Below are 25361 nucleotides of genomic sequence, written 5' to 3'. Positions count from 1 at the left end.
CTGCCGTGACACCAGTATAAAAACCAAACAGTTTATTATGTACATTCAAGAACAATGACAGGAAAAAACTGAAGGCAGACATGATGGCAAAAACAAAACATATATGGTGAGAAAATACACAAGTCACGTATCGAAAAGATAAAACAAAAAAACAATAATCACTTGGATAAATGAGCTCTTTATATCAACAATGAGCATGTGAAATAATAGAAAAATCCACATGCAATCGAAACCCATTTATTAAATCCCTGTACAAAAACTCCCACTGGGTTGACGATCTGAGCACAGTGCAGGAAGTAGGGGTCGGAGGTCAGGGGTCAGGACAGACTCCTCCGCAGCCATTACGCAGCCATAGCTTTGCATCCCTCCTTATAACCCTCTGGGGTGTACAATCTCATAGCATTTTGAGAACTGAACATTCTAATGACGATTCTGGACATTGAAAACCATGGAGTTATAGAATTCCAAGATAGAATCCTGAGAGAACGTTAAAAAGGGTTAAGCATGGATTTAATACATATTTGGGATGCAAGATGCCGCAAATGAAAGCAAGGGGGATGTGTAATCTCTGGGGTCCATCCTGTAGTGAAAGCAAGGGGAATCAGTGGCGGTGTTAGCTATGTTTCACCACTTCTCGCTCGTTCAGCACCATGGACAGCTCATATCAGGTATGGAGATCGAAAAGGAGGCATAAATCAGAGGAAATTCAATGTAAACTACACTCGTCATTCCCAAGCAAAATATGGCATTGCTTTTGTTAATTAATTAGCTCTTCAAACAGATGCTTAAGGCCGCCACTGAGGGGGATGTGTAATCTTGGGGGACCATGCTGTTAGTGAAAGCAAGGGGGATGTGTAATCTCTGCATCAAGACACACCGATACACGAAACAGCTTAACTGCCTGAGCACAACTCTTTCCTATTGAGAGTGGTAAGGTGCAGCTACCCCTATATCAGTATCTCTGTGAGCAGACTCACAAATAGACTGTTGACACTAGCCTCGGACAACGGCGCACTTGCTAGATTAATCGTGTGCTTGCTATGGTGTGCAGCTATAGATAATGCCAGCCTCGCATTTGAATAGAACCAATTTCCCTTCCTGAAAGGAAAGAGCTCGGGGCATAATTGGCAAGAGGGTGAGCCGGCGTCACGATCGGTTACTTAGATACTTTCTGTTATAAAAGAAAACCGTGGGGGTCCGACGAGCCAAATGAAAATGTAACTGTTTCTGGTATAATGATTGGTGATTACCACGGCCAGCCACAGTGGAGCAGGGGAGAGATAACCCCAGATTAATAAAGTGAGGAGAATAAGCCGCGGCTTTGCATGATGGCTGCGGGCCGATGTTCCTTCTCTCCCACCCAGACGTACTCTAGTGGACCATTACTTAGCCGCCACCCCCCCCCCCCCCCCTCCTGCCACCTCACATCACCTCCTCTGCAAGCTTACTTCCCCCCCCATCCAATCGCTTCCCACATACTCGCTCATCAACTCTCTTCCTCCTCCTCCTCCTCCAGCACTATGATTTGAATTCATGCACAAATGAAACGTCTCTCCGACACCGTCCTCTTCCTCACACACAGACATGCATACTGATACTTCTGATAATACTTGTAAGTAAAGTATAAAATAAAAAAAAGGAAATAAAAAAAGAATATTCTCATCATAAATACTCATCAGAGCAGAGATTGTATCATTGTCACACAACATCGTTGGTTCTGCTCCTCTTTTATCGATAGATAATCCTTGGCTTGGTTTGTCCACCGAGTGTTACTGCACTCCCCACTAAAACAGCAGGGAACATTGTTATCCTGACGGTAATGATGTATGGCTCAGCTTCTCCCCTTCAAACCAACCACCCACCTCTCCAGGCCTCTAGCCACCATCTATCCCACCTCTCCATCCCTCTACCCACCCACCCTATCTCTCTTATTCGTCTACCCACCCACCCCATCCCTCTACCCACCCACCCTATGTCTCTATCCCTCTAACCACCCACCCTATCTCTCTAACGACCCACCCCATCCCTCTAACTAACTACCCACTCCATCCCTATAACCACCAGACACACCACCTCTTCCTCCCTCTACCCAGCTACCCCACCTCTCCATCCCTCTACCCAGCTACCCCACCTCTCCATCCCTCTACCCAGCCACACCACCTCTCCATCCGTTCTAAGGGTGGACACTGGGCGGGAGGTACCATTTGACATTGTGTGGAAAGTTTCCCCAATTTGCTTGGCCTTTCAGTCAAACTCTTCTTCTTGTCCAACAGGGGAATGATTGACACAATACCCTCTCCATCTCCTCTGACACGTACATGTCCCCTGTGACTCGTATGCTTTTCAGACGGGTCCACAAATAGACATTTTGGATGTTTTTCTTTTCTTTTGCTGTTCAGGGAACTCCCAATTTGTTGCTACAAACAAGAAAACCTTAAAATCCTGCTTCAGTGACATCTCCCCAGGGCACCTCTCTCTCAAGCACCTTGCTGAGGCTCCACTGAAATTATACAGCTTAAACTGACAAATATAAAATATAATAAACAGCCAGAAAAAGAAAAAAAGGTAAAAAAAAAAGTGTAATACAGGTTGACCAGAAATGTGCTTTTGTTCAGAGAGAATCTTTGGAACCAAAATAAAAACAACAAAAGACAAAATAGCAATAATAACATACTGAGAGAGTAAATGGTTATTATAGTACATAGGACATAAGACATAGAATGGTTTTATACACGGTCGTCTGTCTCTCCCTCTGGTCGGTATCTTCAGCGAAAGCGATGAGGACTTTGGTGCAACCTGGACTACTTAGAACGTTTCTGAACTAGAAAGGAGTTTGGGGGTAAGACTGCAGTGTGACGAGGACAGCAGACCGTCGTTGAGTAATGAGGGGTGTTATTTAGTGACGTATCAATATAGAAAACAAGGAAAATACAAGGGAAATCCTCAAACTATAAACCAAGTGTTGCTATCAAGGCTTTAGATCTGCTTCCTTCCTGTGGACTAGGAAGATCCTTTAGTTTTGTTGATGACTAGAGCCTCATACTGGATAGATAGTGTTTTACTGGTTTCATTGGGTTCCACCGTATTCTAAATCTAGAGCGTTGTCCTGTTGCACTGCGTTGAGTTCAGACATGGTGACATGAGACCAACTCTGCCTGGAGCCACGCAAGGAAAAACAATATCTCCCTCCATTCTCCTCCGAGGAGCCGGGTTCAGTTCCAGGTCAGTGAACCCTTCAGCTTGTGTTCTGTATCTATCTGACCCTTCAAGAGCCGCTTTGCTGCTCCATCTGGAGCGGCCCGACAGCCAGAGGAGAGGGGGAAGCCTGGGGAATTAAGTAGTCTTTTCTTTAAAAAGGACCTTTAAAAGCAGATAAGGAACTGTCCTTTGGGATCTGCCCCGTGAAGAAAGAACGTATTAGGCGGTATAGCACTCGCGTCGCTCTGTGACGTCATCGCGGTTTGCGATAACAGTAAATAGTCAGAAATGTAATACTTATAGACGAGCAATAGGACGACAATGTGAAAAGTAATGATTATGTCACCGATAGTGATGGGCATCGTTTCACCGCGTCCACGTTGTGTATCATAATAAATGGCAATTCTAAGCAAATTAAATGGCAGGAAAATAAAAAATAAAAAAGGAAAACTGAGGTAATGCAGAAAAACAAGTAATTTGTTTCTTTTTTTTCCCTTGTCGTATTCTTTTTTCTTTTTTGAACACTTCGTATAATTTTTGTGTTTTTTATTGTTTTTTTTGTTTCCTTTAACAGTTGGGAAAGTTGTGAAATGTCAAAGAGACAGAAAAGGAGTTCCCTCATGCCATGTTGTTGATGGTCTGTTGTCACTGGGGCAATGACGGGTTTCTGTCGAGTCTTAAAAGGTACGAGAGAGAGTAGAAACAGTCTCCAAGGGGGGTGGGGGGGTGGTGAGGGGGAGTCGACTGAATCGTTCCTCAGCAGCGCCAACATGCCAGGAATCCTTCCTCCCAGTCTCCTGCTTGCCTGCGGTGGGCAAGTCAACTATAGAGGTGGAAACATCGCTCTGTTTCTCAGTGTTACCGAGCTTAAACCGATCAGGGATGCTTCTACTGCAGAACAGGTCGCCTTTTCATCAATGTAGTGTAAAAGTAAAGAAAGATTTAAGTACCTTATTTTTCAGGGTAGTGATGTCATCTGGTGGGGGTGGGGGGTGGTGGTCCTATCACTCTGTGCAGGGGCAAGGCTAGAGATAACCGTAGACGGGGGGGGGGCGTTAGGTGACTGTGTGTGTGTGTGTGTGTGTGTGTGTGTGTGTGTGTGTGTGTGTGTGTGTGTGTGTGTGTGTGTGTGTGTGTGTATAAAGACCTGTGGACATTGAACTGCTAATATGCTAATAGAAGAACAGGTTTGTAGTGTGGTCGTCGTAGGGGGTCACAGGTGAGCAGCAGTCTCTCTCCCTCCACGCCGGATAGTGTGTCTACATGTTACCGCGTTAAATTGGGCCCTGTAGTCGTGTGTCTTCAAAATAGTGTTCGCCAGGCGGTCGCTTTCTTGTTGTTGTTGTTTTGTGTGGGATATCCACTGGCAGTTTTACACTGTTATCCGTGTCACTGACAGACAGACAGAACAGCACAGAAACTGGAGCTGGAGTTTGATGATGTGGTGGCGATGACCTTCTGTCTCCAAAACAGACACATGTGGGGGTTTGTCAATCTTCACTACCGCCTGCCCGCACAACAAAATGGAGGGGAGCTCTTGCCAAAAACAAAGAGCTTGGAAAGGGGGTGCGGAGCAATGTGGAATTCCTTGGGTGTGATGGGGTGGTTTCTAGTAGGGAGCGAACCTGCTGTATCCCGCCCGGTATAAACTAGCCTGGAAGACACAGAGATAGAAACGAAGATAGACGTTAGGAACTGGTTAATGGCTGCTTATTTTTTTTTTTTGCTTTTATCCAAAGTGCTTTACAATTTGTTACTCACATTTTACCCATTCAATCACACATTCACTCACACACCGACGGCGGAGGCAACCATGCAAGGTGCCAACCTGCTCATCGGGAGCAATTAGGGGTTAAGTGTCTTGCTCAAGGACACATCGACACTGCCCGGGAGGAACGGGAATCGAACCGGGACCCTCCGGATTGCCAGACGACTGCTCTACCCCCCGAGCCACTGTCGCCCCAAGATTAGAACTCCAGAAATGGTTCTGATTAAATACCTTTAGAGAAACAGGAGTTTTCTCACAAAGATCATTTTGTCTTTACAAGTTTGTGGAGCCCATTAAAATACATCCAAAACAATGATAAAAATCTGCAAGTAAAAACAACATTATCTTCAGTATATTAAACTTATATTGAGTCTTAAAATCTTATTTTCAGGCAAAGAATCACTAATGGAATAAGATAATTAGATTTATTTTAGTGTGGGCAGGTATGGAATATAGGGCTGACCCAAATGCTTTGAAGCTTCGATCATTGCCATGGTAATCAGCTCCAAAATCAGTATTCAAATTTTGTACATTATATACATACATAATTACATGGAAGATTCGGGGAGAAACTGGGATTCAAGTGGGTCACTCATAATTGTTTTGCCCTTTGTTACTCTGAGTTACCTGAGTGAAATAGATACTTTGTGACTTTAGACCAATAATAGAGCTTGTTAAATTCTTAACCAATCACATGCTGCATATCCTGCTTTACATTTGTTAAACGTCTGAGCTGGGGAGAACAAACGGAGTTAAGAGTGAGAGAAAGAGGAGAGAAATGTAGCCTGCAGTTTTATCATTGTTACGCCTAGAAATATGTTGTTTATGGAAGAATGTAACTATGTAAGTTGAAAGAGTGTTGAATTTAGTTACTATCTGGTGTGAGAAGACTACTTTCTGTTTGTTTATCAACTGTGGACATCTTGTAGCCTAATATTAGCTTGCTAGCGTTACGTTTTGTCAGACTGTGTTGTCGGTGTGGTGTGTGTCTCCTGTGTGCATGTGACATTGGTTACTGGATCGTGGATTGCAGACCTGCCATGGATTTAAAGAAGGAAAGTGCTTCAGTGCCAACTGCTGTGAGTAACTGCTAATTAAGCTAAAGGCTTCAACTCATCTTCCATTAATCAAAGAGCTCCAATGTATGCATGTAAACTTAACTCCCAAGCTTGCATACTGCATAGAACCAAAAAACTTAAAATGTAGGGCTGTCAGTTTATCGCGTTAATTAGATTAATTAATTACACAGCAAATTATCGCGTTATTTTAAATGGTCCATTTGCTATCTGATTCTAGGGACATCTATGGATCTCAGGGAACGTATTCCCAGTGTCAGAAATACTGTGTCTGTTACTAGGCTTGAGTAAATTTTAATGAACCAAATGAGAATATCAATTTAAAAAAAAAAATTATCTTTGACTGAATAACACCATGCTAAAATTGACCAGACCTGAAAAATCTAAGCAAATGAATAAAGGGAAGATGATTAAACAGAAGGTTAAGATACAGTACTGAATTCTGCCATCCGGACACATGCAATTTGAAATATGATTATAGAATATAGAATATCAGGCCTAAAATAGTTGTGATTAAAATGCGATTAATTAGATTAATTAATTACAAATCCTGTAATTAATTAGATTAATTTTTTTAATCGCCTGACAGCACTAGTTCAATTTGTTCCTTTAAAAAAGTCAGTGCACTCTTAAATTTAGCTGGACATGTTTACCGGTACTTAAGTTAAAACAAGGCTTGAAATATTATTGAATAATTGGTGCAGAAGCTTCTAAGCCCAAGAAAAAGGTCTTTGGGGTTCCTAATGGAACCATAACTTATATAGGTGTTGTCCTCACCATGGCTCCCACGTTGTAAGCTGCAGCAGCTGGTGCCAGAGCGTGGTAGGGGTCTGTGGTGTACACCCGGCCGTAACTGGGAACACAAGAGGGACAATGTAGAGGTTAAGTTACTTCATCATGACAAGAGGAAATCCCAATGCTAATGTCCCAACAAAAAGAAAATCCTGTTTCCTATGAAGGATTGACCTGTATGTTTAAACTGTTGACAGTGTAGAATTTCTACGCAGTCCTTTTCTCAGCAACTCTGTTAAACAGTTTTTATTAACCTGCTTTTTAACCAAGAAGTGTAACAACAATACTTAATAGGTATTTTGCGGTGAATACAAAAATTATTAAGATCACGGTCTACTGAATGGGATCAAATAATAAATTGCGATACATTGAGAATCGTTTAATAATCAAACCAAATGATATTGAAATTATTTATTAGAAATAACCCCTTGAGATGAACAATCAAGGGAGTCCTCAATGACAGTATATTTGTTCTGTCCAATTATATAACATAATTGAAAAGAACAAAAATAGATTAGATAATTAGATGATACAAAATATGACAAAAAACATACAAACAAATAAATAAATGTAATAAATAAGACATACAAAATCAGGCAGGGTATCTGCATGTTTCAAGAAGTTAAATTTAAGACTTTTTAAGACCTTTTTAATACCACTTGCCACCAATTTCTAGGCCTGTCCCCAGGGAACAAAATAAGCACCCGCCAAACGCCAATGGCATGTAGATTTCCTCTTTGGCAGGTAAATTACAGAGGCTACTCAGCCACTCTGGCGTGTAAAAAGATTGGGAGCCATATGAGCATATTAGAGTATTCTATCAGAGCTATACAGTGCGAGCATTTCACTCGCATTTCCCCCTAAAAATAGATTTGTGCAAACCGGAAAAATAATTTAGGAGCACAGTGTGCGAGTAATCGTCTTGTGTGTCAACTTGCGTGTCAACTGCGCAATTATCATTTCATAATAGACACAGAGCTGCGTGGACCAGCTCTGTAACAACTCATCTCGAGTCTGCTTCTATGCAACGTCCGCGAGCAGAGGTTCCAATTGTCTAACATGCTTTGCATCCTCGCCAGTCCTGTATACCCACGTCGCGCTAAAACATTAACTACTGTAATGTTATCTGCTAACTGAGTACTCCAACTAAGCTAAGCTGCTAACTCTAACTACTGCTAACGCTAATCACTGGGGGGGCTGATAATCTCTGTCTCTCTCTGTGTGTGTGTGTGTGTCTCGCTCTCTCTCCCTCTCTCTACATCTCTCTCCTGAACCTATTTCATTCAAAAGGAAGATATTGATGGACAGTAGCTATAGTATATAGCTCAGTAGCTGTAACAGAATAATTGTATTAATTACTATTAATTAACTATTATTCAATAACATTTAAATTATAATGAATTAAATAATTGTATAAAGAATTTTCCATGTTCTGTCATCTAATAATATATTCCATTACCTTTCCTATCTGTAATTATCAAAGTCAAAATGTTGATATTGTGACAACACTACAACATACAAAAGCAGCTTGACAACCGATATCCTTTGCGTCTAATGGCATGGGCCAATGTGTGATTTTGGTGGTATGTGCTATTTGCACAGATGTTTGACCCTTAGTATGCACACACACAGTATAATATGCATGTAATAAATAGTTTGTTAATAAACTGTTACTTGAAAATGTTTCACTGTGCTCCTAAATTTCTTTGTGTGCTCCTAAATTTTTATTTATTTAGGAGCACATGTGCTCACTGGGAAAAAATGTTTTTTATTTGGGCTGTGGGGGGTGCTTAACTCAATCAGCGCCAGACCCGAGGAAAGTCGAGTTAACTCGCCAACCGTGCAGCGCCAGACCCGAGTATAGTCGGGTTTTCATCGTTATTTCTTTTATTCGATATATATATATCTTTTTTTTTTTAAATTGTGTTTTTGGTAGATTTTTTTTATTGGTTTTTACTACCGGGCAGTCCGGTAGAGAGAGAGGAAGAATGGGAGAAAGAGCAGGGGAAGACATTCGGCAAAGAACGCCGGGTCCGGGAATCGAACCCGGGTTGGCCGTGCCGCGACACAGCGCGTTACGTGGTTCGCCACTCAGGCGCCCTTTTATTCAATATTTTTATTAATTTCTCTCACACGGACCTCGGGGTTACCATAGGGAACCACTCTGAGATCGCTAGAGTGCAATACCGGCCGCCCACCCTTCTAAACCTTTTTTTTCACACCCGGTGTTACGTTTAATTCACTCCGGGGGCAGTGTTTTTGGTCAGGCGAGTCTAGCGGGATTATGTTGGTGACACGATGGACACCAATACTGGAAATCGCGATCAGACAATTGGAATATTCTTTTTGGGGTACCTCCTAGTGAAGGTAAGGACTATATGACATCAATCCTGCTTTGATCCAACCATGATTTCACATCGATCGCAACGACCATGTGTAACGTACTCCAGAACGTATGCCGTTGGTGACGATCAAAGCATCAACCCCCCCCCCCCCCCTTTCATGCATTCATGATGAAACATAATACCTATTATATACATTTGATTTGGAAATAGTAGCGTGTCCAGGCGAGCAACGCCAACGCTTTTAGTAAAATTCACGTATTCCTCTATAGCGCCGTTTTATGGAATTAGCCAGGATCACTCTGAAACTATACTTATATTCACCACGGTATAACACGCGAACGTATACATGAAAATATTTATTCTTTTTCGCATTTTGAACAATGGATAGTTGATGTCAAATGAGCCATAGTATTGTATCCATAGCTATAATATAGAATATAGATATAGCCCTGCAAACACCACCACGCATTCCTATCTCAGTAGTAGGAACAAAGATGCTCTAGGCCCGCGGCGCTGAATGAGTTAATGTCTGAAGGAGTCGACTGAAGGCTTCTTGTCCTCTGCGAAAGCATGCAATTGGTCCACTGATGGATAAATCTTGATATTTGTCTAGTGTGTTCATTAGACGGGTGAAATCCTCTTTCAGTGCCTCTGTGCCTGTTTTCTTAGGCAGTTAGCCTCGCTGGTATGCACGCCATTAGCGTTAGCCACGCTTCTAGGCCTCTTTGCTTTTGGAAAGAATGATTAAAAATAAAAATAAAAAAACGTATATATATATATACTTTTTGCTTTCGACTAAGAGGTTGGCAGTCAACTACAGCTCCTTTCGATCAATTAGTCGACTAGTCGAGGTCAGCCCTACCAATTTCACAACCATACTAGCAAAAAAAATAAAACATATAGCGACACATTTAGAATTGTTCTTCATATATCAGGTTTCAAATGAGTCAGTCTGGTTGTCCGCTTGTAATCTCGTTTTTGATGAATGGGGCCAAATTCTGTTACATTTGAATGTGCGAGCCAATTCCCAATCTGGGAACATGGAAACGAAAGATCTCCCCAATTCCATCATTTGAAGCTCTCGCCAGACGCACCAATCTCCCGGTAGACTTGAATACCAAAATATTTAATATAATTTTATCTCCCGACAGCTTTTGCCCCCCAGAATATATTTTATACCTGTGCAAATGAAATGTAAGACATTTTAATACCATTTAAGGCCTTAAATTGAGAATTATGAATTTGATACTTTTTAATACCCCACAGAAGATCACTCCAAGCAGAGTAAAATGGATCAATCGTGCATAAGTTATAGAAAAATATGCGAATGTCATATTATCATAATCTCATTGATTCCTGAGGTCAGCGGTGATTCCCAACCCTTGCGTGAATGATTCTATGACTCGTGAAAAAAACTGAAGGGGGGGGGGGGGGTTTGCATGTAAGCCATAAAGAAATTGTTGCATTTGTTGCATCCGTTTGTTTCCATTTTTGTAAATCATGGGATTTGCCTCATGCACTTGCAAAGAGATTAAATTAACTCATTCTCAACAGGCTGTGTTTTACTCTCAAATGCATACTTCTAGAAATATAATGCAATGGTTTGCTGCTCCCTTTTTTTTTTATCTTGCAGCATGACGATTTTGCGGGACAATAAAGTACCGGTAATACTGAATACAATATGTAAGAATATGGTTTACAAAATGTACACAGCATTTGATCTAAATATAAGCATTTAGATCAATTAACTAATCTTTTAAAAGCCCAGTCGGCTAAAAAAGGCCAAATGGCTATGAGCAGAAACACTGCAGACCAGAACATAAATTGTAGGCTGATAGAAATGATGTATTCATAGTTGTTACTGGGAGCCTACCTCTCCCAAAACACAAATTTGGTAAATCCGAGACAAAGTTTTCAGCAGCACAGAGAGTGCAGTGCTCCATATAGGCCTTTTGAGGAAATTATATTTTCTTCTGACAAAGAGGATGTTTATAAAAACCCTTGGCATGTCAGAAATTCACTTTGATTTGAATCTGGTTCTTTACGAGATCCACGCATCGGTCAGATCGCAGCGCATCTTCAGCTGTAGCGCAGACGCCAGTGAAACTGAAAGGGCTGTAGTTACTCAAACTGCAGCCGGCAACACGGCTCACAGTAGCCAGCCGTTTGTTGTCCCAGGCGAGAGGAGGTACTGGCAGCAAGGAGACGCTGGTGTGTAGCGTGCTGACAATTAGCTGCTGACCCCAGCTATGATAAAAGCAGAGATGGAGAAATCCCCACCATGCGCCCTGGCAAATCGCACCCCGTGTGTGTGTGTGTGTGGAGATGACCTCACCCGTCACTGTATGCAGCGGCAGCAGCGGTTGCCCCGGCTACGGCGGTGGGCTGGGCGTAGCGATAGGCAGCGGCAGCAGCAGCAGCAGCAGCAGGATAGCCTCCCTGGAGACACACACATACACACATTACACATATATACACACACATTACACTGGAGATACACATACATTATATTGGAGATATACACACACACACACACACATTAGTGCTGATTCACCCTGCAACCAAAACTCGCAGCCTGGGATAGGGCTATTACTGAGAGAAAGAGAGGGGGGGAGAGAAAGAGAGAAAGAGAGGGGGGGAGAGAGAGAGGGGGGAGAGAGATAGAGAGAGGGGGGTGGGTGAGGGACATCTAAGCTTGAGTTATTGTACTGGTCAGACTAGGCTCAAACTAGATTGCATTACAGCCTCTATGGTACTGGGGAGGCAACACTAGGATATTTCACTGAATTGGGGAAATATAGAGGCAGGGATGGAACTTAGACTGACTGCTGGCTCCGAGATTGTATTTTTATAGTCCCGGATGATTGTCATAACTTTGCACTGACTTTGTGGGCCCATGTGAATTCCTAAAATGGGTGTCATTCCCCTTTAAATGTTTTGTGCAACAGCTCAGCTTCTCCATTCCTCTTTTAAGGTTCTATTTCGGTATTAGACCTTTTCAGGATAATTCCATTGCTAGGGGAACATCTTAGGCCCACATTTATTTCCCATCACCTATTGATATGGGCAAAGGAAATAAACTTGGGCCCATTTAGTATGTTTATGTTGTCAAGTTAGAAACTGTCCATAATATCATCAACAGAATTTTTACAAAATATAATCCAAATCAAGGCTTTAGATTAAAATGATGGATAGTGACTAGAATAGACTAATGGCACATACAAAAAACGCTACACAGGAATTCAAGAAGAAACGCCTAGAATATAAACAGCAGTTGTGACATTACATTTGTATTCTCTCATTAAAAAGGCAGACAAAGGCAAAAAAAAGACAGTGAGGAGGAGAAAAGAAGATAGGATCACACCCATGCCCATGCAGGCACACACACCGACACATGAAGCACTTCCTGGCATTGACAGTGCATGCATGCCCCAGTTTGAAATAAAAAACCTCTTAAATCACAACACCATGGTATTTGGACCTGATCAGAACAGAGCAGAGCAGAAAAGAACACCCCCGCATTCTCCTAGACGCACTGCAGGACGAGGGGAGGCTCAAACTAGTGCCAGGAGTAGCAGGGAGGGAGGGAGGGAAGGAAGGAGGGGGGGGGGCATTGAGTGTCCTATGGGAAAGGAGGTAAAGAGCCTGGCGAGTGCACATGAGAGCAGTGATGTGTCTGCATGCAGCAGCTGATCAGCAGACTGTAGGAGTCACCCTGGGGGGAGGTGGGGAGGAGAGAGGGAGGAGGTGGGGAGGAGAGAGGGAGGAGGTGGGGAGGAGAGAGGGAAGAGGTGGGGAGGAGAGAGGGAGGAGGTGGGGAGGAGGGAGGGAAGAGGTGGGGAGGAGAGAGGGAGGAGGTGGGCAAGAGAGAGGGAGGAGGTGGGGAGGAGAGAGGGAGGAGGTGGGGAGGAGAGAGGGAAAAGGTGGGGAGGAGGGAGGGAGGAGGTGGGGAGGAGAGAGGGAGGAGGTGGGGAGGAGAGAGGGAAGAGGTGGGGAGGAGAGAGGGAAAAGGTGGGGAGGAGGGAGGGAGGAGGTGGGGAGGAGAGAGGGAGGAGGTGGGGAGGAGAGAGGGAGGAGGTGGGGAGGAGAGAGTGAAGAGGTGGGGAGGAGAGAGGGAGGAGGTGGGGAGGAGAGAGGGAAAAGGTGGGGAGGAGAGAGGGAGGAGGTGGGGAGGAGGGAGGGAAGAGGTGGGGAGTAGAGAGGGAGGAGGTGGGGAGGAGAGAGGGAAGAGGTGGGGAGGAGAGAGGGAGGAGGTGGGGAGGAGAGAGGGAGGAGGTGGGGAGGAGAGAGGGAGGAGGTGGGGAGGAGAGAGGGAAGAGGTGGGGAGGAGAGAGGGAAGAGGTGGGGAAGAGAGAGGGAGGAGGTGGGGAAGAGAGAGGGAGGAGGTGGGGAGGAGAGGGAAAAGGTGGGGAAGAGAGGGAGGAGGTGGGGAGGAGGTGGGGAGGAGAGAGGGAGGAGGTGGGGAAGAGAGAGGGAAGAGGTGGGGAAGAGAGAGGGAAGAGGTGGGGAAGAGAGAGGGAGGAGGTGGGGAAGAGAGAGGGAGGAGGTGGGGAAGAGAGAGGGAAGAGGTGGGGAAGAGAGAGGGAGGAGGTGGGGAAGAGAGAGGGAGGAGGTGGGGAAGAGAGAGGGAGGAGGTGGGGAAGAGAGAGGGAGGAGGTGGGGAAGAGAGAGGGAGGAGGTGGGGAAGAGAGGGAGGAGGTGGGGAGAGGGAAGAGGTGGGGAAGAGAGGGAGGAGTGGGGAGGAGAGAGGGAAGAGGTGGGGAAGAGAGGGAAGGAGGTGGGGAGAGAGAGGGAGGAGGTGGGGATGAGAGAGGGAGGAGGTGGGGAGGAGAGAGGGAGGAGGTGGGGAAGAGAGAGGGAAGAGGTGGGGAGGAGAGAGGAGGTGGGGAAGAGAGAGGAGGAGGTGGGGAGGAGAGTGAAGAGGTGGGGAAGAGAGAGGGAAGAGGTGGGGAAGAGAGAGGGAGAGGTGGGGAGGAGAGAGGGAAGAGGTGGGGAAGAGAGGGAGATGGTGGGGAGGAGAGAGGAGGTGGGGAGGAGAGAGTGAAGAGGTGGGGAAGAGAGAGTGAAGAGGTGGGGAGGAGAGAGGGAAGAGGTGGGGAAGAGAGAGGAGGTGGGGAGGAGAGAGTGAAGAGGTGGGGAAGAGAGAGGGAAGAGGTGGGGAAGAGAGAGGGAGGAGGTGGGGAAGAGAGAGGGAAGAGGTGGGGAGAGAGAGGGAGGAGGTGGGGAGGATGAGGGAAGAGGTGGGGAAGAGAGAGGGAAGAGGTGGGAGGAGAGAGGAGGTGGGGGAGGAGAGAGGGAGGAGGTGGGGAAGAAAGAGGGAGGAGGTGGGGAGGAGAGAGGGAGGAGGTGGGGAGGAAGAGAGGAAGAGGTGGGGAAGAGAGATGGAAGAGGTGGGGAAGAGAGAGGGAGGAGGTGGGGAGGAGAGAGGGAGGAGGTGGGGAGAGAGAGGGAGGAGGTGGGGAAGGAGAGAGTGAAGAGGTGGGGAAGAGAGAGGGAAGAGGTGGGGAGAGAGAGGGAGGAGGTGGGGAAGAGAGGGGAAGAGGTGGGGAGGAGAGAGGGAAGAGGTGGGAGAGGAGGGGAGAGGTGGGGAGGAGGTGAGGAGGTGGGGAGGAGAGAGGGTGGAGGTGGGGAGAAGTGGGGGAGGTGGGGAGGAGAGGGAGGAGGTTGGGGAGGAGAGAGGTAGAGGTGGGGGATGAGTGTGGGTGTGGGGAAGAGAGTGGGTGGTGGTGGGGAGGAGTGAGGGAGGAGGTGGGGAGGAGAGAGGGAGGAGGTGGGAGGAGAGAGGGAGGGAGGAGGTGGGGAGGAGAGAGGGAGGGAGGTGGGGAGGAGAGAGGGAGGAGGTGGGGAGGAGAGAGGGAGGAGGTGGGGTGGAGAGAGGGGGAGGTGGGAGGAGAGAGGGGGAGGTGGGGAGGAGAGAGGGAGGAGGTGGGGAAGAGAGAGGGAAGAGGTGGGGAGGATGAGGGGAAGAGGTGGGAAGAGAGAGGGAAGAGGTGGGGAAGAGAGAGGGAGGTGGTGGGGAAGGAGAGGGAGGAGGTGGGGAGAGAGAGGGAAGAGGTGGGGGAGGAGAGAGGGAGAGGTGGGGAAGAGAGGGGAGGGGTGGGGAGGAGGGGGAGGAGGTGGGAGAGGTGGGGGAGGTGGGGATGAGAGAGGGAGGTGGTGGGGAGGAGGGGGGAAGGGTGGGAAGAGGGTGGGAGGTGGTGGGGTGGTGAGGGAAGAGGTGGGGAAGAGAGTGAAGAGGTGGGGAGGAGAGAGGGAAGAGGTGGGGAAGAGAGAGGGAGGAGGTGGGGAGGAGAGAGGGAAGAGGTGGGGAAGAGAGAGGGAGGAGGTGGGGAGAGTGAGGGTGGAGGTGGGGAGGAGAGGGAGGGTGGGGAGAGAGGGAAGAGGTGGGGAGAGTGAGGTGGGGGTGGGGGAGAGTGGGGGAGTGGGGTGGAGAGGGGGGGTGTGGTGGTGGAGGGGGGGGGGGTAGGGAGGAGAGTGGGAAGAGGTGGGGAGGAGAGTGGAGGTGGGGAAGTGTGGGGTGGTGGTGGGGAGGGAGAGGGAAGAGGTGGGGAAGAGAGGGAGGAGGTAGGGAGGAGAGAGGGGGGAGGTGGGGAGGAGAGAGGGAAGAGGTGGGGAAGAGAGAGGGAGGAGGTGGGGAGGAGAGAGGAAGAGGTGGGGAAGAGAGAGGGAAGAGGTGGGGAAGAGAGGGGGAGGAGGTGGGGAGGAGAGAGGGGGGAGGTGGGGAGGAGAGAGGGAAGAGGTGGGGAGGAGAGAGGGAGGAGGTAGGGAGGAGAGAGGGAGGAGGTAGGGAGGAGAGAGGGAAGAGGTGGGGAAGAGAGGGAGGAGGTGGGGAGGAGAGAGGGAAGAGGTGGGGAAGAGAGGGAGGAGGTAGGGAGGAGAGAGGGAAGAGGTGGGGAGGAGAGAGGGAAGAGGTGGGGAAGAGAGGGGGAGGAGGTGGGGAGGAGAGAGGGAGGAGGTGGGGAGGAGAGAGGGAAGAGGTGGGGAAGAGAGAGGGAGGAGGTGGGGAAGAGAGGGGGGAGGTGGGGAGGAGAGAGGGAAGAGGTGGGGAAGAGAGAGGGGGGAGGTGGGGAAGAGAGAGGGGGGAGATGGGGAGGAGAGAGTGAAGAGGTGGGGAAGAGAGAGGGAGGAGGTGGGGAGGAGAGAGGGAAGAGGTGGGGAAGAGAGAGGGAGGAGGTGGGGAGGAGAGAGGAGGTGGGGAAGAGAGAGTGAAGAGGTGGGGAACAGAGAGGGAGGAGGTGGGGAGGAGAGAGGAGGTGGGGAAGAGAGAGTGAAGGTGGGGAGGAGAGAGGGAAGAGGTGGGGAAGAGAGAGGGAAGATGTGGGGAAGAGAGGACGGAGGTGGGGAGGAGGGAGGGAAGAGGTGGGGAAGAGAGAGGGAGGAGGTGGGGAGGAGAGGGAGGAGGTGGGGAAGAGAGAGGAGAGAGGGAGGAGGTGGGGAGGAGGGAGGGAAGAGGTGGGGAAGAGAGAGGGAGGAGGTGGGGAAGAGAGAGGGATGAGGTGGGGAAGAGGTGGGGAAGAGAGAGGGAGGAGGTGGGGAGGAGAGGGAAGAGGTGGGGAGGAGAGGGAAGAGGTGGGGAAGAGAGGGAGGAGGGAGGGAAGAGGTGGGGAAGAGAGGGAAGAGGTGGGGAAGAGAGGGAGGAGGTGGGGAGGAGGGAGGGAAGAGGTGGGGAAGAGAGAGGGAGGAGGTGGGGAGGAGAGGGAAGAGGTGGGGAAGAGAGAGGGAGGAGGTGGGGAGGAGAGAGGGAAGAGGTGGGGAGGAGAGGGAAGAGGTGGGGAGGAGAGGGAAGAGGTGGGGAAGAGAGGGAGGAGGGAGGGAAGAGGTGGGGAAGAGAGGGAAGAGGTGGGGAAGAGAGGGAAGAGGTGGGGAAGAGAGGGAGGAGGTGGGGAGGAGGGAGGGAAGAGGTGGGGAAGAGAGAGGGAGGAGGTGGGGAGGAGAGGGAAGAGGTGGGGAAGAGAGAGGGAGGAGGTGGGGAGGAGAGAGGGAAGAGGTGGGGAGGAGAGGGAGGTGGTGGGGAGGAGGGGAAGAGAGGGAAGAGGTGGGGAAGAGAGAGGGAGGAGGTGGGGAGGAGAGAGGGAGGAGGTAGGGAGGAGAGAGGGAAGAGGTAGGGAGGAGAGAGGGAAGAGGTGGGGAAGAGAGAGGGAGGAGGTGGGGAGGAGAGAGGGAAGAGGTGGGGAACAGAGAGGGAGGAGGTGGGGAGGAGGTGGGGAGGAGAGAGGGAAGAGGTGGGGAAGAGAGGGAGGAGGTAGGGAGGAGAGAGGGAAGAGGTGGGGAAGAGAGAGGGAGGAGGTGGGGAGGAGAGAGGGAGGAGGTGGGGAGGAGAGAGGGAGGAGGTGGGGAAGAGAGAGGGAGGAGGTGGGGAAGAGAGAGGGAGGAGGTGGGGAAGAGAGAGGGAGGAGGTGGGGAGGAGAGAGGGAAGAGGTGGGGAAGAGAGAGGGAGGAGGTGGGGAGGAGGGAGGGAGGGAGATGCTTCAGGAAGAGACCGTGTTCTCCATTTTAACAGCAGCAGAGAGGCTCCAAACATAACTCAGGTCGCTTTCACACAGGGGCTGTTTGGTCTGGACTTTCGGACCAGAATTCGATAGTCCGGTTTTTCGGGTTTGTGTGAATGCGTGTCGAACTCGGTTCGCGGACCAAACAGGCGAACTCTGGTCCGCCTGAAAACGTCGGTCTCGGTTCGGCTTCATCGAACCAAACGCGAACCAAATATAGGAAGTGATTATTATTACCACTGCTCGCAGCACTCACTGCAAAACAAGCACACTGCATCTAATCTCTCTATCTATCTCTCTATCTCTCTATCTCTCTATCTCTCTATCTATCTATCTATCTATCTATCTATCTATCTATCTACCGTAATTCCTCTAATAGTAACCCCGGCTTGTATTTGTTTCAACTGTAGCGGATACCAGGCTTGTATTAGGAGGAGGCATGTATAAGAGAGAGGCCTATATTTCTAATTTTCAAACAGATTATAATGAATAAATCAACATTTTGTGTCAGTTTGAACCCAGTAAAATGTACTGGGTTCATTTATTGAAACCAAGTAATGTATGAAATACGGTAGTAAACAGTGCAATTACAGGTGGTCAAAAAAAGTTAAAATAAAGTAAAATAGTGCAATCACAATACTGGTATAATAATAATAATAATAATAATAATAATAATAATAATAATAATAATAATAATAATAATAATAATAATAATAATAATAATAATAATAATAATAATAATAATAATAATAATAATAATAATAATAATAATAATAATAATAACTTCGTTTTATACAATTCTGAGTTAGGCTTACTCTCTTGGTAAACATTAACACCATACCATTATATGGTATTTACTGCACAGCCAGGCCAGCATATAACAACAATAACAAAATATATTGCCTATGGTAAATCCGTTGAGGGAAATACCGTAATTCCTCTAATATACATGAAACCCGGCTTGTATTAGGAGGCCGGCTTATAATTGCTTAGCTCAACAGCGCACCCGGTCATTAATAGAGACCCGGTTTTTAATTGAATACCGGTTACTATTAGAGGAATTACGGTATATATCTAACTGTGCATCTTGGGAAGAAGGAAGAAAAAACACGGCTTATTATTATTACCGAGGCGCACGGCATTGGATCAATGGATCAATGCCACGTCAATACTATTATTACCTTACCACTGCTCGCAGCATTCATTCACTGCAAAACAAGCACACTGCATCTATCTCTCTATCTATCTCTCTATCTCTCTATCTATCTCTCTATCTCTCTATCTATCTATCTGTGCATCTTGGGAAGAAGGAAGAAAAAACTCTGCTTATTATATTATTAATAAAACAGCTACTTGTGGGCACTCATAAAAACACCGTGGTCTACAAGTTGTTTAGCGAGAGGATGGTGGTAATGTGCTTCAATAGAACAATGGATCAATGCCATGTCAAAACTCGCCTCCGCTCCGCTGATCTGGAGGACTCGCAGTCCACACACAGACACACACACGCGCGCACGCACACACGGGCTCGCAGCCACACACACTTTTCCACTGTCCAATAGACAAGCGCCCTTTTCGACCGCGTGACATTGTTCAGAAGGTTCGGTCCGCCTCACAGATTTCGATGTGAACGCAGGCGAACCAAATGAAGAATGCAACAATGTTGCAACTTCACCCCCAGAACCGCACCGAGTCCACCAAAACTATATGTGAAAGCGACCTTAAGCCCATATACCTGCTGGACCATGTTTAGCAGCAGCATTGCTATGTGGAATGCAGCTGGGGACGTTGAGCGTTTCCTCTGTGATTGTTTAGTAGTAGTGGTGGGCAGGGGGTCATTGTTTAGTAGTAGTGGTGGGAAGGGGGTCATTGTTTAGTAGTAGTGGTGGGCAGGGGGTCATTGTTTAGTAGTAGTGGTGGGAAGGGGGTCATTGTTTAGTAGTAGTGGTGGGCAGGGGGTCATTGTTTAGTAGTAGTGGTGGGCAGGGGGTCATTGTTTAGTAGTGGTGGTGGGCAGGGGGTCATTGTTTAGTAGTAGTGGTGGGCAGGGGGGTCATTGTTTAGTAGTAGTGGTGGGCAGGGGGTCATTGTTTAGTAGTAGTGGTGGGAAGGGGGTCATTGTATAGTAGTAGTGGTGGGCAGGGGGTCATTGTTTAGTAGTAGTGGTGGGCAGGGGGTCATTGTTTAGTAGTGGTGGTGGGCAGGGGGTCATTGTTTAGTAGTAGTGGTGGGCAGGGGGGTCATTGTTTAGTAGTAGTGGTGGGCAGAGGGTCATTGTTTAGTAGTAGTGGTGGGCAGGGGGCAGGCATGCGTTCTTCATGGGACGGGGGTGCACTATGTGCAAGCCCAGATAAGTACTCGCTATTTGCATATCAATAGCGCCGGTCGTCAGGTGTGTTAAATACGTTCTCAGATACATTCACACCTAACTTGTTGTGAATGACATGTGTTACATTCCATTCGTAGAGGCAATTAGGCACTGTCTGTAGTCTGTGCTCAAGCGAGGGGACATTAAATGCGCATTCGCGGGAGCGCGCGCACGCGCCAGGAGCGCGCGTGCACGTGGCGCCATTAGGTGCGTGCAATCCCAGTTGATTTCAATAACGCACCACTGGCAGGGGGTCATTGTTTAGTAGTAGTTGTAGGCAGGGGGTCATTGTTTAGTAGTAGTGGTGGGCAGGGGGTCATTGTTTAGTAGTAGTGGTGGGCAGGGGGTCATTGTTTAGTAGTAGTGGTGGGCAGAGGGTCATTGTTTTGCTGTTTGTTCCACACCTGTTCCTCCTTGTTGCTCTTAGCATTGGGTCCGGTGCAGGTTGTAGCACTTCAACTATTCATATTTGAATACTTGAATGAGTGATTAAAGCTAATTGTAAATGTCCTATTTTACCAAGCTGTGATGGTAATTACTGCGGTAGTCCACCACAGCTGAATGTAGAGGAAAACACTGGACGTATACTTTATATTTAAAGGAATACGCCAACAGCATGGGAAATGTGCTTACCATCTTCTCCAGAGTCAGACAAGATAGGAATTTTCACTCTGTGCATTCTGTAGAAAGCTATCCTAGCCTAGCTTAGCGCAAATTAATGGAAGTGAATATGGACCAGCTAGCCTAGCTGTTGGGCAAAAACTCCTCCTGGAAATGTAAGCTAGGCTAGTGGTCCGTATGCGTCCCCGAAATTGGTGTCTATTTTCTTGTCTGTACTGTAAGTGCATTTCCCATAATGCTGGTGTGTTCCTTTAAATAGCACTATACCACTGTCTTCATGGAGTGGGTTTAATGCCATTCTGACTATCATTAAATCACTACCGGTAAACAGGATGGTGACTTTTTAACCTTAAACTAGCTACAGTACATGTAAGAGACCAGGGCCCCGTTCCTCGTACGTGGTTCAACTAAGCCGATCAAAAGTCCTATTAGCCAGCTTAAATTAACCCGATGATTGATGTCAGGCTATCTCGGTTTCTCAAAGGCTGATTCGCGCTCAAACAGTCTTGTTAATTCGAACCAGACTTCAGTAATCAGGATTCAGGATAATTTCGCGTGCCTGTCCTACTTCAAAAGGGGGAAGAGTCTATCAATGAAACCATGATTTTATAACAGTTTCTAATGGTCTAACAAGTGCGTAAGTGTTGGGAAAATGTATAGGCAAATTTTAAGTGCCTCATTACCCCAATCAATCAGATTATATTTCTTTAAATGTGCCTGCTGGCAGTAGGCTTAATGGAATGAATCATCAAATGAGATCTTGCTAGCGAAAATAATTATTTCAACTCTTTCAGAATAAGTAGATAAAAACAAGCCAAAATAGTATCTAATTGATACGAATTAATAGATACTTATCAGGATGTAATACTGTATGCGCTTAGGTATCATGTACTATATAAATTAGAGCTGGGCCGTTAACGGCGTTAACGTGCTGCGTTAACGCCGGACTATTATCGCGCGATAATACAATTGATGCCGTTAATCTATTTCTCAAACTTGGGTCTCCTCTCTCTCTGTCTGCACGAGAAGCGAGCCGCAGCGACTCAGCGAGCCGTTCACTCACTCACACATACACATACGGGTACTTCAGGGCGGGGCCTGTACTTGGCTCCGCGTTGAAGCGCTGAGGACACAGACCGAGCTCTGCGCTCATCATGGCGGAGAGAACTAAACGAAAGTCTGGGTACACTTTACGAAAGTCGATGCCGACAACGCACGTTGCCACAAGTGCAATAAAACATTTGCAAGTATGGGTGGCAATATAAGCAATTTGTCAAAACATCTGTTGTCAAAACATAACATTAGTCTGCAGAAATGCGCCGCTTTCGACTGCTTTGCTCGCAGTGTTCCATCTCCATGCACGTCCACTGCAGGTAAGCCAAGATAATATAGAGTTAGCTAGGCTAATAACGAATTATTACGAATAGGCTAATAAATCAAATATAATTGCTTAGCTAATTGTTTAGCTACAAATATATTTGAAAGATGACAACTTTTTATAGATCGTCATTCAGCCACCATGTCCCAGCCCACACCTCCTCCCTCTCCCTCCACCACGGGTCCCAGCCAAGCCAAGTCCCTTCACCCTAGCAGCTAGGGTGACCAGATGCAAAAAGTCCAAAAGCAGGACAACAGTAATATTTGGTGGGACAAAGTGGGACAGATAGATAATGTAATTTTTTTTATTAGAATAACTGGTCTTCACCGAATAGATAAAGGTTCAATCAAAATAAATACAAATTAAATACAGAATTATATCTCTCCACATTCATCTTGGCACTGGCAGCCGGCTTGTTACCACCTAACATCCGTTTTAAATATTCAAACTTTATCACTTGACAGGAATGTCTTGTGTTCGATATTCCCTGTTAACACAGAACTAGGGAACACTAGGGAACAAAAATAATAATACAAATAAATTGTGTTTCTCTATTAGAATAACTATGGATAACTATGGATGTAGCTTTTGTACGACCACACGATATTTTTTTTGCAATATCCGAGTCTGGCCAAATGACAGGAGCTAGCTTGCTACCACAGTCGGCTGACCTGTATGAATGGGAGTGTTGTACAGTGTGATAGACGCTTGTTATCTCCACTGCAGTGACCTTGTCCGTCTGGCTATCATTTTTTGGTTTAAGAAGAAACATATCCATAGATCTGGATGTTTCTTTTTGGTGAGCCACTTTCATGTGAGACTCACGTCCACTGTGGCGCTTCAAGTCGTATTCTCCTCCATGAGCAATTGAAAACGAACTATGACACAAAACACAGAAAGCTCCCTGAGGATTGCCTGACATTGGCCTCACCCAGGCATGTGTCGTTTGCCAGTCTTGGTTGTAACTGCAGGTCAGTTTCTTTTAACTGCTTTCCATCTTGATTCATAGTTCGCTTGTAATGTTGTTGTGTTTTCTTTTTTGACAGCTCGCTAAAGGTTGACAGTGCGCTACATTTTGACAGCGCGCTAAATTACTATAACCAATCAGATCTGTGATATGAGGTAGCGTCACGAGTCACGACTCTCACGAGCTGAGCGCTAAATTACTACCTAACCAATCAGATCTGCGATATGAGGTAGCGTCACGAGCAGAGCAATGTGTGTGGACAAGAGGCGGGTTGCTACGTTTACTGTAGGGAGGGGCTTATAGACCAATGTTTTATTTTTTTGCTTCGAAAAGAGGGACATCCTCTCAATATGTGGGACGCGGGACATTCGGTCAAATGGTGGTACAACCAAAAATGGGACACCTGGTCACCCTACTAGCAGCTAGGAAGGATGACAGAGGTAGGGGGGACGAGTGTCACAGGGCTGTAACCCAGTTTGTTGTCAAAGGCCTGCACCCTCTCTACAGTGGAGTCCAAGGGCTTTAGGTAACAACTGTATTCAGTGTATATAGTTTTTTTTTTATCTTACATTTGTTGTTTATTATAAAAAGTCTATAATTCAGACACATTTAAAACATTGTTGCTGCTGTTGCTGAAGAAATAATATTTATTGATTATATTTATTTATAATTTATTTATAAAGTTATATAAAATAACATTGCTGCTGCTGTTGCTGAAGAAATAATATTTATTTATAAAGTTATAAATAATAAAGCAATGTCGATAAAGTACCGAACCGGGGAGCTCCCGTAGCTCACCGCATATCTCGGCGCTATTTTATTAGAATAACTGGTCTTCACCGAATAGATAAAGGTTCAATCAAAATAAATACAAATTAAATACAGAATTATATCTCTCCACATTCATCTTGGCACTGGCAGCCGGCTTGTTACCACCTAACATCCGTTTTAAATATTCAAACTTTATCACTTGACAGGAATGTCTTGTGTTCGATATTCCCTGTTAACACAGAACTAGGGAACACTAGGGAACAAAAATAATAATACAAATAAATTGTGTTTCTCTATTAGAATAACTATGGATAACTATGGATGTAGCTTTTGTACGACCACACGATATTTTTTTTGCAATATCCGAGTCTGGCCAAATGACAGGAGCTAGCTTGCTACCACAGTCGGCTGACCTGTATGAATGGGAGTGTTGTACAGTGTGATAGACGCTTGTTATCTCCACTGCAGTGACCTTGTCCGTCTGGCTATCATTTTTTGGTTTAAGAAGAAACATATCCATAGATCTGGATGTTTCTTTTTGGTGAGCCACTTTCATGTGAGACTCACGTCCACTGTGGCGCTTCAAGTCGTATTCTCCTCCATGAGCAATTGAAAACGAACTATGACACAAAACACAGAAAGCTCCCTGAGGATTGCCTGACATTGGCCTCACCCAGGCATGTGTCGTTTGCCAGTCTTGGTTGTAACTGCAGGTCAGTTTCTTTTAACTGCTTTCCATCTTGATTCATAGTTCGCTTGTAATGTTGTTGTGTTTTCTTTTTTGACAGCTCGCTAAAGGTTGACAGTGCGCTACATTTTGACAGCGCGCTAAATTACTATAACCAATCAGATCTGTGATATGAGGTAGCGTCACGAGTCACGACTCTCACGAGCTGAGCGCTAAATTACTACCTAACCAATCAGATCTGCGATATGAGGTAGCGTCACGAGCAGAGCAATGTGTGTGGACAAGAGGCGGGTTGCTACGTTTACTGTAGGGAGGGGCTTATAGACCAATGTTTTATTTTTTTGCTTAGAAAAGAGGGACATCCTCTCAATATGTGGGACGCGGGACATTCGGTCAAATGGTGGTACAACCAAAAATGGGACACCTGGTCACCCTACTAGCAGCTAGGAAGGATGACAGAGGTAGGGGGGACGAGTGTCACAGGGCTGTGACCCAGTTTGTTGTCAAAGGCCTGCACCCTCTCTACAGTGGAGTCCAAGGGCTTTAGGTAACAACTGTATTCAGTGTATATAGTTTTTTTTTTATCTTAAATTTGTTGTTTATTATAAAAAGTCTATAATTCAGACACATTTAAAACATTGTTGCTGCTGTTGCTGAAGAAATAATATTTATTGATTATATTTATTTATAATTTATTTATAAAGTTATATAAAATAACATTGCTGCTGCTGTTGCTGAAGAAATAATATTTATTTATAAAGTTATAAATAATAAAGCAATGTCGATAAAGTACCGAACCGGGGAGCTCCCGTAGCTCACCGCATATCTCGGCGCTATTTCTGCGTCGGGGAAAACCGTGCTCGTCACGGATCTGGGGGACACGAGTTCGATTCCCGGACC

General features: G+C 46.4%; 1 protein-coding gene across 3 annotated transcripts in view; it reads right to left on the bottom strand.

The window, feature by feature from the left end:
• Positions 1 to 2142: 2142 nt before the first annotated feature.
• The window catches only part of LOC311241077 (RNA binding protein fox-1 homolog 2-like), a 99347-nt gene continuing 76128 nt past the window's right edge, over positions 2143 to 25361 (bottom strand). For all 3 annotated transcript variants that reach the window (XM_084329756.1, XM_084329757.1, XM_084329758.1), the window contains 3 exons: positions 11515 to 11618; positions 6820 to 6895; positions 2143 to 4852 (listed from right to left, as the gene is read on the bottom strand). In XM_084329756.1, the coding sequence (XP_084185882.1) occupies positions 4808 to 4852; positions 6820 to 6895; positions 11515 to 11618 (225 nt within the window). In that variant the 3' untranslated portion in view covers positions 2143 to 4807. The remainder of the gene's footprint in view (positions 4853 to 6819; positions 6896 to 11514; positions 11619 to 25361) is intronic.

This window comes from Notolepis coatsorum, assembly GCF_963971535.1.
Source record: "Notolepis coatsorum genome assembly, chromosome: 14".
Taxonomy (NCBI): domain Eukaryota; kingdom Metazoa; phylum Chordata; class Actinopteri; order Aulopiformes; family Paralepididae; genus Notolepis; species Notolepis coatsorum.
This window is presented reverse-complemented; position numbering and strand designations above follow the sequence as displayed.